Here is a 14,554-nt window from a genome sequence, read left to right on the forward strand (position 1 = left end):
TAAAGTATGAATACAAACCAAAGTCTCTTATAGACATTTAGTATTAAATGATTTTCTGAAAAATGTCTGTGAAATTCACAACATGTTCAAGATTATTTATTGCATTTTCTGCTGCTCCTAGCCTCTGTTACATGCCCGTTTCCAAGCTTTCCTGTTAAATTTTCCATGACATTTTCTTTCTCTTTGTCAGTGTAAATTTACTCTGGAGTAGACTAACAGAGGAAGTTTCAGAAGTTACAACATTTAAAGAGTCAATAGCAGAAATCACTTTAGCGACATTAATTTTTTTGAGGGGGGTCCTTAATAAGTTATTAGTTTGAGTTATGCCACTAGCCCTTCCCCATTCATTCTGACAGTTGTTTTATAGCCATTGAAATATTAGGAAAGTTGTTTTTCTTTTCACTATTTTCTCTACCTTGATGTAACAAATACAGCTGTACTTACTGCAATACATATTACAGTCATTCTGTTAAGCTGATTTGGAGATAGTGCTTTTTGAATCAGTCATCTTCATGACACACTGTTGCATAGGATTCTTCTTTTGTATTCCACCCAGTAGTGAGGTACTGCAATGTAAAGTATATATATTTTTTATTTATTTAATATTTGTTAACCAGGAAAGTCCGACTTGGAATGAAGCTAAATTTCAGCGGAGGCCCAGAGAGAAACGCTCCAGATGTATGTCTTTGTAACATGGGAGGAAACCAAAGCACACAAAGGAAACCCACATGAATGCAGGGAGGACATGCAGATTCTGCACAAAAGGCACCCCAGCTGAGAATCAAACCAGGGTACCTGTGGCTGTGAGGCAACAATGCTACCACTGCACCACTGCGCCGTCCGTATAGCAGAAGTCTAGATCAGAGTAGATTTTGATCTTTGAGAAGGCTGTAAGCTTTGTGTGCATTATTTTCTTTCACCTCCATGTCTGGAATGTCCCAGCTTAGATAGTATCACAACAGGACTTTCTCTGAGTGAACTTCATTTATAATTTATTGACTTGTTAATTTTTTTTTTTTTGCATATAAATCCCTTATTCAAGTGAGAGTCAGCAATTGTTAATTCTGCTGGTGTCCTCACCTCTTAACTCTGCATTGTGTTATACTGTGGGTGGGCCAGAGGAGGCATGCATGCCCCAGGCAAAGGAGCTTATAATTTTAAAAATAGTCAGAAAAGGTGACACAAGAAAGATGTACCCACATGTTCTACCCAATTCAGTGGCCCTTGAACTTCTCCTGATATAATAACTGTGAATATCTATTTCTGTCATGTTGTAGGGTAATTACATTTTTAACTTACATTTTTCATATCTTGCAAATCAGTGCAAATTACACATGCATTTAAAATGACTTTTTTTCTCATCTTCTAAACTGCTGTATATTTTTCTAGAGTGGTGGCTATGTACTAGGCTTCAAGATAGACCCCATGGAAAAATTGCAAGAGGCTGTAAAGGAAATCAATTCATTACATAGAGTGTACTCATCCAGCCCTATATTTGGAGTGGATTACGAAATGGAGGAAAAGGTAAATGTTATAAATTTGTGAACTATTTGTTGCAGGGAAAATTATTTTGGGAGGAGTGCTTTTCCTAACTGTGCATGAAAACCTTCAAGATATGCATGTCTTTTTTTTTTTTTTTTTTTATACTCAGGAAAATTTTCTTTTCTTTTCATGTTAGCAATGCAATGACTTAATACATTATGTTAATAAAATAAATAGAATAAATAAAATTATTAATCAAGAAAGTAAACTATATACAATATGTACAAAAGCATGAAATGAAATTAATAATAGTCACATTCTTAGAAGTGAAAAAAGGAAATATATATATATATATATATATATATATATATATATATATAAAATAACTTTTGTTTTCATTCAAGAGAGTTAGGATTTATCTGGAAAATGTCAATGAGAAATATCACTTTTTTCCTAGGATTATTGATAAATGAATTAAGATGGATCCTGTGTTCTTCGACTTTGATTTCATTATGAGCTGTTTCTGCCAGAAAAGATAAAAAAATCTCCAAAAAGTGGTGCAACAGTGGACTTCAATGCGTTTACTTGAAACCAAGAGAATAGTCCAGAGTAGAGAAATGTTGCCATTGTTTAATGCAAAGCCATCATTAACATTAAATAAAATTAAGGATTTTGATAATGAAAATGAGCCAGAGAGAAAGCTTTTAAAAATTATCTAAATCACACCAACAGAGGACAGGTGTAAAAAAATATCCACTAATAGATATTCTTATTTCTACCAATTTTAGCTTAGCTTATTTGGGGTTTGGAAAGCTCTATGCAAGAATTCCCATGTAAATATATATGCCAGTATTGTGTCCAAGATGTAAGTTTGACAGAAGATAAAATTTAAGATTTGCTGTCATGAGATAGATAAGAAATATCACCCATAGTAATGTGATTCCAATATTTATCTTGCAATTTTATCTTATATTTTATAAGAATTTTATATAATTTTGAAGTTAGATTTTCCAATTTTGATTTATTGTAGATAATTTCATGTAGGTAATTTAATAATTTGGGGTTTCTATAAAAAAAATCGTTACTAAGGATTATAGAAAGATCATGAGAATGAGTTATCACACTTTGTAATAGTAACTAGTCATGAGAAGCTAAATCAGACTCCTTTATAAGTTTAATGAATTTCTTTGACTATGAGTTCTTATAAACATTGCTGCCAACAAATACAATTTTTAGACTTCCAAGAAATAAAAGTGTTGTTATGAACTGTATAAAAACATTGGTAATATTGAAAGGAATTAAAGTTTAAAGCCAAATTTCAGTTTTAACATTAGAAAGAATATTTTTTTAAAGTTAAGTATAGAATTTATAAAGCTAGAGTTTGTAAGTGTAGGAATGTTATATTGTGTAATATAAAAAGAAAATGCCAGAAAATATTACTTTGAGGTTTTAAGAAAAAAATACCTGGAAGATCATTATCATTCTGTAAGATTGTTGAATGTAAGGATTTCCAGTTAGAAATATAGTTTGAATCTACCCAGTTCAAAATGATTTTTAATATTGAAGCTTTAATATAGGTGTCAATATCTGGGAAAGTAATTTCTCTTTGATACCATGGTCTGATATGATGAAGAAAAGCTGTTCTATTTTTATTGGGAAACCAGATAAACTTTAATAAGAGCTTATTTATATCATTGACAAGATATTTTTCTGGAAAGATAGAGCTTGAACTATATATAGTAATTTGGGAAGGAGAATAATTTTTATTAACTGGAGTCTATCTTCAAAGGAAATAAAAAGTTTATTCCATTTATCAGTAAGATTTTCTGTTAGTTTTAACATATTATTATAATTGGATATTATAGTCTATTTTATAGAGCTAAGTAAGACAAAACCTAGGTAATAAGGAGAAGTAGTTTGTTCCCCTATAATGTGATTTTTATAAATTTGAATTTTCTTTTTTCTTTATTTAGTATTATGAATTTAGATTTTGTTTTATTAAAGTGAAGACCAGATGTAGATTGAAATAACTATATTGGAGATTCCAATTCTGAGGGAGTTACTCTTAAATTAGGCAGTGTTAGTAAAACATCATCTGCAAATAATGTAAATTTGGCAGAATATTGATTATACACATCAAGACCAGTAATATTTGGATTATTTCAGATTAGAGTAGCAAATATTTCAATAGCAAGAGCAAAAATGATTGGAGATAAAGGGCATCATTTTTAGTACTTTTAATTAGAGGAATGAATTCTGACATAAAAGGACTTAGTTTAACATAAGCTAAGTTATTGATATAAATATTCTTTAAAAGAGAGCTGATGAGGGGGGAATCAAGTACATTTAGAACTTTTAAATAAATAATCCGAATTTAAAGAGTCAAAAGTCTTTTCGATATGTAATTATTAGGGCTTCCTCATTTTCCTTATTTAAGAAGTCTATAAGGTTAATGCACTTTTAATAGTATCTTGAGTGTGTCTTTTATGTTAAAACCTGTTTGATCATGGTTAATTATATCAGCTAAGGGTTCTTTAATTCTGTCAGTGATAATAGACATAAACATCTTTTAATCATTGTTTAGAAGAGAGATAGGTCCATAAGATGCACAAAGGTGAGGGGTTTTATTCTCTTTTAGAATAGGAGTAATTAATGAATATTTCCAAAAAGGAGGAATCATTGCTTCTGACTGAATTTTATTCAAAGTTTTATGAAAAATGATATGGTAGAAGGAAGAAAAGGTTTATAGATCTCTGTTATTATGTCATCCATTCCTGGAGCTTTATTGGTTTTTAATTTCTTAATTTTGTCCATAATTCCTTTATAGGAGATAATGTGATTGCAGTTTAGTTTTTTTATTTTTCCAGAACTTACTTAATATTAAAAGATTCTAGATCTAAATTTCAAGTGCTAATATCTGGATTAACTATCTATTAAGAAGGGTATAATGATACCTAAAAGCATCAAGAATGTCACTGATATCAGAGAGGTTTTCCTTAGAGCCCTCATTTCTTATTTTAGCAATATTATTAGTTTCTGAATGCATTTTAACTCTCATAGATAAATTATGCGTATGTCCAGGCAATAAAGAATAGGAGATAATTTTCAATCTTTCCATTGCCAGATTCGATTTATGAAATAAAATGTCAAGATATCACTTGCGTAATTCTTCTTTGTTTCTTATATGAGAATTATTTTTGGAGAATTTGGATTGAGCTATTAGTAATTGAGATAGAATATTTTGTAACTCTGATTCCCATTCTCTGATTTTATTCTTATTTAAAGTTAGAATTTTACCATAAATATAAGTTTTTAAGGAGTCCCAAATCATAACTATATTGACATCTGAATTTGAATTTTTTCAAGAAAAAAAATTGATTCAGAAATCAACCATGATTTAAAATCTTTGATGTTGGTGATGGAAGCCGGAATTCTAGATCAAAAGGGTACTCTTTTAAAATCAGTTTGGACCCTAAAGATAAGGATATCATGGTCAAGATATAGGACATGGAGTAATAATAAAACATGAGATTCTAGAGCTCAAATCACAGGAGACCAAAACTCTGTCTATTCTAGTTTGAGGGCCATGTTTATTGTCATGATGAGAAAAGAGTAAATATTTAATGTCCTTCATGTTAAAAGTATCATATAAATTAAGAGACTCAATCCTTTTTTTAATAATATTTGCAATGGGAGAAAGTCTTAATATTCTTTTGCTAGTGGTATCGCAGTATTCCAGAATGCAATTAAAATCTCTCTCCTAGCAATAAATTGCCTTTGTAAGTGCTAATAGTGAGATCTACATGTTTTTAGCAATATTGTCCCTATACCAGAAAACATATATATATTAACCAAAGTCCATATGTTGTTAAACATTAAAATAATAAGAGTAAAGAGGCCACCTTGATCTTCATATTTATAGATTATTTGAGGGTTGACAATGTTTTTCTACCAAAGAATCATAACTCCTCTTCTCTTAGATTTATAAGAAGAGTGAGCAAGAGTTTACAAGTTACCAGGATTCCAAATGTCCTTTTCAGTTGTTTTAAAGTGAGTTTCTTGAAGGAAAATCAGTTGTGTTTTATTATTGTTTAAATATCTTAAAAATTTGATCTTTTCCTTGGATTATTTAAACTTAACATTTAAGGATAACAATGTTAATAAATCCATTTATATGTATGTGAAGTTTCACAGTTTACATAATTATTACTAATACCCAGTGACTCTCTTCAACTAAATAGGTGGTAGAACATAAAAAGTAATCATAAATAAGATACAACTATTAATAACTAGAAATCTAAGAAATAATAATTCAGGCTCAATAAGAAGGGTGATATAAATAATAAATGTACCATTTGTTGCAGTATAAATGTAAAACTATAACATCAAGTATGGAATTATCAAAATTCCTAGTCCAGTAGATGAACAAAGGATCCATCAGACTAACCAACTTAACTAGCCAACTATATCAGGTTGAGCTCTGCAGAATAAATAATGGAGACTATTTTAAATAATTGCTACTTAACCAAACTGAAGAGGGCTTATCAACAATGTATAAGTATAACTGTGTAATAACAACAGTAAGTATTAAAAGTAGAAATTATGTTTGCAGGTCTATTTTATTTTTTATTTTATTTATTTATTTTATTTTACATTTGTTAACTGGGCTAGTTCAACTGGATATATTTCCATTTTCAGTGGAGGCCCAGGGAGAAAAGCTCCACAGTGACATTTAAAAGTTTATAATGCACAATTATAAGAGAAAAATGTAAGACAAAATAAGGTGAGAGAGCAGTAATTACAAAGTTATACAATTTAAGTAAATACCATATTCAAAAGAAATTATATACACAAAATTAGTTAAAAATAATTAAAGAGCCTTGGCTAGAGAGAAGTATGGAAATTATGAAACACACAAAAAAAGAAACTTTGAAAAGAACAAGATACTCTTTCAAATTAAGATATGAGAGGTTATTTACAATATGTTCGCAGTTAAATTCATCTCCTATTTGCAACAATAATTTCAGACGGTTACCTCTGCCCAGGGATAAGAAGTGATAAAAGGTAAGTGGAGGCAGGATAGAGAAAAATGGCAAAAGAGAATGCAGACAATTAGTCAGGGTAACAGCAAGGGCATAACCAGTGAGTTTTAAGATGTTGCTTCAGTCTTTGCTTAAAGAGTGGGAAGGAGGGAAGTACTGTTAGATCTGATGGCAACATGTTCCAGTATTTTCCAGCAGTATTAGAAAACAAGGAGTCACCTGCCAAGTTATTAGACTTGCTAATGCTAGCTAGTAGTTTAGTGGAAGAGCGTAAAGAATTGAGGTTTGCATAGGTGGTAATAAGGTTAGAGAGTATCGGTGTGTTGTTAAATTGGTAGAATATCCTATGAACAATGGTAAGTTGGGAAAGTATCAAAATGTTTTTTAGTTCAAGCCAATCTAGCTGCTTTAGGTTCAGACACTGGTGAGTTCTGAATGGGTTCCCAGTGGCAAACCTGGCAATATTATTATAGGAGTTAATTTAGTGAGATTATTTTTCTTTAGGTTGGTATAAATGGGGGAAGCATGAAAAAAGAGTGGAGATTAGATGGGAGTGGGCAATTGTAGTTCTGGCTGTTGGTGTTAAGAAGGGTTTTATTCCATATAGGGAGCCCAATTTTCTATTTACGGCTTTTATTGTGTTATTTATATGATTGTCAAATGTAAGGTTATTGTCAATTAAGACTCCTAATAGTTTGGTGGTAGAGTCTGGGGTTATAATGGTGCCATTATTTGATTTGATTGAAAAATTTATGGGGGGGGGGACTTACTGTTAGGTGTGAAGAGTAAGAGCTTGGTATTTTTGGCATTCAAAAGGAGGCAACGGCTTAGAAACCATGCCTCAACTGAGTTGAATACTGTCTGGGTTAGGGATTGTAGTTCAGATGTGGAGTTGGCAGAACATATGAGCGTGGAATCATCTGCATATTGTATGCAGGTAGCTTAAGGGATTGCTAAGTAAAGGTTGTTGATGAATACTGAGAATAGAAGTGGACCGAGAATGGAGCCCTGAGGGACTCCAAGGGAGACTGGCAGGTGGGAAGATAGTTTGTTCTCCCAAAGGACTGCTTATTGCCTGTTGTTAAGGTAGGACTTAAACCAGAGAACAGCCTTGGTGTCAAGAGCAAGGGATTCAAGAGTTTTTAGGAGTAGGGGGTGGCTGACCATGTCAAAGGCTTTTGACAGATCAATAAAGAGTGCTGATGAGAGGATGTTGTTGTTACTGTTTTTATTGATAGAGTCGGTGAAAGATAGGAGGGCTGTGGTGGTACTATGAAATTGCCTGAAACCATGTTGACAGTTAGCTAGTATATTATGTTGGGTTAGGTGGTTAATTAGTTGATGGTGAATGCATTTTTCCATAACTTTAGCTAAGGGTGATAAGAGAGCTATAAGCCTGTAGTTGGAGTACTCATTGAAGTTTCCGCCTTTATGTAGAGGGATAATGTGGGAGATTTTCCAGATATCTGGGATTGTTTCTTCATTTGTGGTTCTGTTTATAAGGATGGATACAGGATAAACAACTGCTGTAGCTGTTTTTTGCAGGTATTCAGATAGTATTTGGTCTGCAGAGGGGGTACATGGCTTAAGTTTACGTATAAATTTTTGGATGTATGAGGTAGCGATGGGTTGTATTTGGAATGCTGGGAAAGTATTAGGTAAAGAGGTTTGGGGATTAGAGATTTGATGGTGACTGTAAAGAAGGTATTGAAGGCATTGGCAGTTTGAAGGGAGGTATTGTTATCTGCCCCTAGAGGGGGTGGTGTGCTGGAATGCCCTGGGTGAAGGAGTCTATTAACGCTAGACCAGAATTTTTTGGGGTTGTTATGGTGAGATTGCTGTAGTTTACAATAGTAGTTTTTTTTTTTGTCGGTAAGTATGGCTTTTTAGTAGTATTCCTTAGCTGTCTAAATGTTTGTTGCTCAGAGATATTTTTGGATGCTCTCCACTTGGTCCAAGATTTATTCCTAAGCAATATGAGTTGTCTAGTTTCTTTTGAAAGCCAGGGGACAGGTTTGGACTTCATTCTGATAGAACATTTAGGAGCATGCTTATCAAGGATAGTTAAGAATTTAGAGTTGAAATATTTGGACAGCCTGCTCAAGAGGGAGATTTTTTACTGGGTACCAATTACAGACATTAAGTTCATTTTGGAATAATACAGGGTTAAAATGTTTGTTGGTTCGAGAGATTTTATAAGTAGGGTTGTTTGGGATGTCATTCTTTTGTCTTATAATGTAAGTTAGCATATGATCACTTAAGTCATCTGGTAGAATTCATACCTTGTATATTTGTTGTTGTTTATTAATGAGTATCCAATCTAAGATACTCTCTTTGTTGTTGGGTTTGTTAAGTCTATTGGTGGTGGTGATAGTTTGACTAAAGCCATGAAGATTAATATGAGATGAAGGATTATCTGTATTTACACATTACCAGTCAGTATTAAAATCACCAAGTATAATGGTTTCTTGTGGGTAAGAAGTTGATACCCAGCTTAGAATGTATTATATTATAGAGATAGTATTATCAGGGGGTAGGTAGATGCAGATAATATGAAGGGCTTTGGAAGTGTTTAGTTGAAGTCAGGAGATAAGAACTTCAGCTTTACTATCCTGAGGTGGGTTATAGGGTATGGAGGAGATCTGTAGAGTGGATTTATGCAGTAGTGCTACACCCCCACCCCTACGTTTTATGCGATCAAGTGTTAATATATTGTAACCTGGGGGGATTATTTCATTATATTTAGTTGCATGTTTTAACCAGGTTTCTGTGAGGCAGAGGATATGAAAATAATGAATATCAAGGAGGGCATGGAGATGGGCAATTTTATTATTTATACTGCGGATATTGAGATGACCTAAAAGTAAAGAATTTGAGAGACAGGTTTGGGTAGTTAGGGTCGGGGGAATAATAAAAGGAGTTGTAAAAGTTGGAATGTTTGTTGGGCCTGGGTTAGGGTGGATGTCAACATCTTTTAAGGTAGGAGTTTTTAGGGCAGAAGATGGGTAGTTAAGGAAGATGGTTAGATATTTTAGATTTTTTACAGTTGTGTTATTGAATTTAATATGAGTAAGTCGATGATATTTGGCTAGCAGGTAGCAGGGTGTGGATGTGGTATTTATTTGAAAATGGGTAAAGGTGTAGTTGTGACTAGCTGTTTGTTTAGGAGAGTAGTTGAAGTAGTCATGATTAACTTTATTAATGGAGGTGAAAAGATAGGCAGAGGTGAGAATAGATATGAGAGTAAATAATATTATAGATTTGGTTAGGATAGGTTTAGTTGTTGAGGACATATTTTAGAGGGTTTCTTGTATACCTATAGCAGGAATAGGGAAAGAAAGACAAAGGAAAAATAAGGGTATTATAAAGTTGTTTGTGTTGAAGCAGAGATAGGTATAGAATTATTTTAAGAGGTTTGGAAGGTGGTACTGGATGTAGGAGGTGTGGGAAGTGTGAAATAGGTGGGGTGTGGTTAAATTATATAGATTGGTAGAAGTATTAGATTGGATAGTTGGGAGAAAGGGTGTGGTTAAAGGAGTATAAGTTTAGGACCTCTGGGGTGGGTTGGAATTGAGGGTAGGGTAGGGGAGCGGAGTGAGCCTGCAGGGCGAACTGAGCGGGTTACAGCTGAGAGGTAATCAGTTATTCAGTGAGACTGAGATTTATACAGCTTAGAGTAGGTAAGTGGCACTTTCTTCAATTATTTTCCAACCTGAACCTGAACAAGAAATGTAAAGGGTGTCCTTAGTTCTCAGTAAAGGGGAATAGGTATTTAGTAAAGAGCCCAGAAGCAGGAGTAATGAAGAGACAGAAAGAATGAGCTGTCTAGATGAAGTACTGTTGATATAAGTAGGTAAAACCCTGTTTTATGCCTTTCTAGGGTAGGGGGGATATCGGGATGTAAAGATCCTACAGGAATAGCTGGAGGTAGGTGTTAGATAGACCTGGAGGAGTTCAGCTAGAAGTACAGAATACAAATTTTAAAGCCTGGTGTTTTGCTACCATCTAGTGGCCTATGAGGGGAATTACACTAATTCACAAAACTTGAACAGAGGTAAGGCAAAGAAGATTAAAAAAAGAGGGGGATGGACAGCCTCAGGGTAGGTCCGCAGGTCTGCTGGCCCTTACAAATAGGTTAGCCAAAGCACTCACTACTATATAGTTAAACCTGTAAAAATGTAGGATATCACCTACACTGTGAGGCTGAGCGAAGCACTTCTAGGTAGTCCACGTAAGGGTTACAAGTGGGGTTTTCTTTTCAGTTCAGTAGGAATTTATTTTTTGTTGCTATCATGTTAAATGGGGGGGCAGCCTGAGTCACAGCACTAGGCTTATAAGCTGAAAAAGAGACAGAGACAAATAAATAAAAATTGGCAAATTAGGTTACAGTCTTTACAAAAATTGGGAAGAGAAATGGTGGGGAGGAGTGCAAGTCAGTAACTGAGTGGAATGTAAAGAAAGCAAGGTAGGCTAGATACAGAAAAACATTATATAGATTCTTGGAAAAAAAATAATATTGTGGGGCACATAAAAAAAACATTAGCCCCCTACAACCTTCTTCAACTAACCAGTATTCACTTTAGGATATTAGATAAAGAAGATAACAGCTGAGCAGATTAACAGTTAAATACAACATTCACAGCATTCACAGCTACAATTAATGCTTTCATTAGCTAGAGAAAATTGTTGTATACTATAGTGCAAAAACACATTAAATATCAGCATATACAGATTACAAAAGCCACTATATTAGATAAACAACAACTAAAATTTACAAGTAGTATGCAACTCTAGGGTAATTTCCTGTACATAGGAATTTGGAGTCATAAGCCACATAATATCAGCCTGAGCAGGTTCTAATATAACTAGATTAAATTAACATTAGTAGGACCTTGCATGAGGTGAGGAATGGCTAGGGTGATTGACTAATAGCTAATTTAATTTACAGACTAAAAACAACTCAGAAATACCAGTAAATAGGCTTATAAATAGTTATATTAACTTTCAATCTTGAAAAATACTGCGTCCGATTAATTTATGTCCTAGTTGCATCGAGCAGATCAAGTAAATAAGAGATAGCTGCCCAGATAGCAAAAATCACATCTTTGTACCTGGGAAAAGAATCTGGTTTCCAACACAAGAGATAAAATAGTCAGCGCTCTATGCCCGAGCACTTTTTAAAGTGGGCTATAAGCGTAACAAGTAAAACATCGTTGCATGAGTCTGAAAGAGTAGTAAATATTAGCACATTGTGACCAATTGCATTTAAAGGAGGCAAATAAGCATATATAATTAGCGCTCTATGCCTAAGCACTTTATAAAGTGGGCTATAATTGTAACTAGTAAAGCATCATTACATGTGACAGATAGAGTACTAAAATATCAGCACATTGTGGCCAAATACATCTAAAGGAGGTAAATAAGCAAGTAAATATAGGGTACAAACAGCTCTCAAGGTAATGACTGGAATTACCGCTACGAAGAAAAAACTTTCTGTTATACAATTTTAGTACTACCTATCCGTTTGCCACAGCATAAGATAGGTGCGCACCAGTTAGACCTCAGCGAGTAAAGCTGAGTTAAAGAGAACCAGCGTTTGAGCAGTTGGTCATACAAACAGCATGAACCCAAAAAATATAACAGCTCTATTTCTACACAAAATACATCATAAACGCTCAATACACAGTACATGCCATGTGGGTGAAATATGCTCAGAACCTGGATAACATAGCGTTTTACCAAAGTAAAGTTAACACAGATTATGGGTAGATAATGCCTGATGTTAAGTTATCAATCTCGCCTTCATTCTTGCTGGATGGGTTCGGAGCCGATCCTCGGCTCCGACTCGGCACTTACTAAGCTCGAGAGCTAATTTTACCAGCTTGAGGCAACCCTATATCCCATGATGCAAGGCAGAGACTACCCAGATCTCGTTTGCCGCTTCGCTTACGAGGTGCCTCTTTTACCAGCTCTAGGTAAGTTTTCTTCATATTAAGACTTTTAGTCTCATCCCTTTTAAATTTAATAACCTTAGTTGTTTTTGTGAACCTTAATGTTTATTTTAACCCTATTCCCGTTAGTGTTCCCTTTTTTTCGGGTTATTTATCCCCTTCCCTAGGTTAGGCCTTAGACCTTCCCCTTTCCTAATTTTTCCTGTCAGGGATTCTGTGTGTGTTTGAGTGTGTTGTATCCCTGTTTAATTTTAGATTATTGGATTGGGTGTTATTTGTGTGTGTGTGTCTGTGTTTCCTTGTCACTTGTGTTTCCTCGACACAGCTATGTCGAAGGACACAAAGGTCTCAGGCTTCAAGAAGTGTGACTCGTGCTGTCAGAAGATGTCTCTGACAGACGGAAACACTTCTTGTGTTTACTGCCTGGGACCTCTGCACCTGCAGGACTCTTGTGCTATCTGTCATGCCTTCAGACCAAGAGTCCTGCAGGAGCGCAGAAATTAATTAATATTGAGGGGCTTATTAAAGCCTGAGAGCTCCCCGACTAAGTCGGCTCCGGGGAAGCCCTCGAAACCAGTCAAGCCTTCGGCTTCAAGTCCCAAGCCATCGGCTACTGGTTCTGCTTCTTCAGTGCCGAGATTGGCTCTGGCCAGAGCCGATCCTTCCCTTTTAGAAGTCACAGTATCGGCTCCATCCAGCGCCGATACTGCCAGATCTGGGCACTCAGTGTCGGCTCCGGCTGGAGCCAACGTATGCTCGGCTCCTTCGGCTCCACCTATCTCTAAAAAGAGATCATGATCCCCCTCATTGGAATCAATACGTTCGGCTCCGAGATCACCCCTGCTCTTGGAGCGGAGCCATCGGAGCCATTCTTCTCGGTCATCCAGGCTGTCTGATCACGACCTCGAGAGAGTGGTGAGTAGACGGGCATTGGCCCAAATGCTCCATAGCCCGTCTCAACAGACGGTAGCTATCTCACATCCACCTAACATTCCTCCTTCGACTCTCTTACAGAGCTCGGAGCTGGAGCTCCTCGGAGCCGTGACTGTTGTAGCTTCGGAGCCGATACCACCCCCCCTTTCGGCTCCATCATCCTCCGCTCCGATTTCCTCCTTGAGGCCTTCATTGGAGGGATCTGGGCGTCTGGTCTCTCTCATCGGCTCCGAGGGGGCGAGTGGCATCGGACCCTTGTCCGACCCCGTTCTCCCTCTCGGGGCTTCGGTGTTGGTGAGCTCAGCCCCAACATCTGCCTCGGAGCCTTCCCTCTCAGTGAGGCCAGGAGTTCCTATCTCTTCGGAGTGGGAACCTTCTGGTCTCTCTGACGGGGGAGCCTTCAAGGTGATGAGGAGTGTACTAGCCCCTGGGCGTAGTCAACGGTCAGTTCCATCAGCTCCTCCCACTACAGTGCCTACTGACATCTCTTCCCACTCTCTTGCTCCCGGACCCAGAGATCCAACGCCTCAGATTTCCCCATTGGGAATATCTTCCTCTTCCGAGGCTTCTCCTGATCCGTCAGGTGAACCTCCGCGTAAGAGGACATGTAAGAGGAAACATCTAGACTCCCCCGAGTCTATTGCATCTGATACTGACTTGGATGAGTCGGAGGGATCCCCAAGGTCCTCCTCTGAGGATGTCTCTTTCTCGGATATCCTTGAACTCCTTAAGCAGAGGGGGAACTGGCCCTCCCTTAATCCTTCCGAGGATGAGTCAGTATACCTGGAGGCGTTCGGATCTCGACCTTCCACCTCCTGGGTGTCTCCGCCTTTCGACCCTCTTATGGACGTAGTGGCTCGAAAGGCGTGGATGGCCCCGGATTCGGTGGAACCTATTCCTCGGAGGCCTTCTAAATTCATTACGGCCCCACCTGATAGGCAGTATTTGACAAAAGGTGTCCCGGTTGATGCCATGGTGGTGGCTGCAGCCACCAAAAAGGAACTAGCTGATCCTTCAGTACCTGTCCATCCTCCTAACAAGGATGCTAGGACTATGGACAGGTACGGCAAGCGGATTTTTTCTTCAGCGACCTTTGCCATGCGATCGCTGAACTACTTGTGTCACTTCACCCACCTTCAAAGAGAT

The 14,554-nt window shown here is 36.5% G+C and overlaps 1 protein-coding gene across 1 annotated transcript in view; it reads left to right on the top strand.

The window, feature by feature from the left end:
• Nucleotides 1–14,554, top strand: part of BBS5 (Bardet-Biedl syndrome 5) — a 793,745-nt gene that overhangs the window by 632,497 nt on the left and 146,694 nt on the right. Inside the window, exon 9 of the mRNA XM_044075486.1 lies at nucleotides 1,390–1,524. Within this exon, the coding sequence (XP_043931421.1) occupies nucleotides 1,390–1,524 (135 nt within the window). The remainder of the gene's footprint in view (nucleotides 1–1,389; nucleotides 1,525–14,554) is intronic.

The sequence above is a fragment of the Protopterus annectens genome, chromosome 6.part1, assembly GCF_019279795.1.
Source record: "Protopterus annectens isolate FY-2018-M chromosome 6.part1, PAN1.0, whole genome shotgun sequence".
NCBI classification, from domain to species: Eukaryota; Metazoa; Chordata; order Ceratodontiformes; family Protopteridae; genus Protopterus; species Protopterus annectens.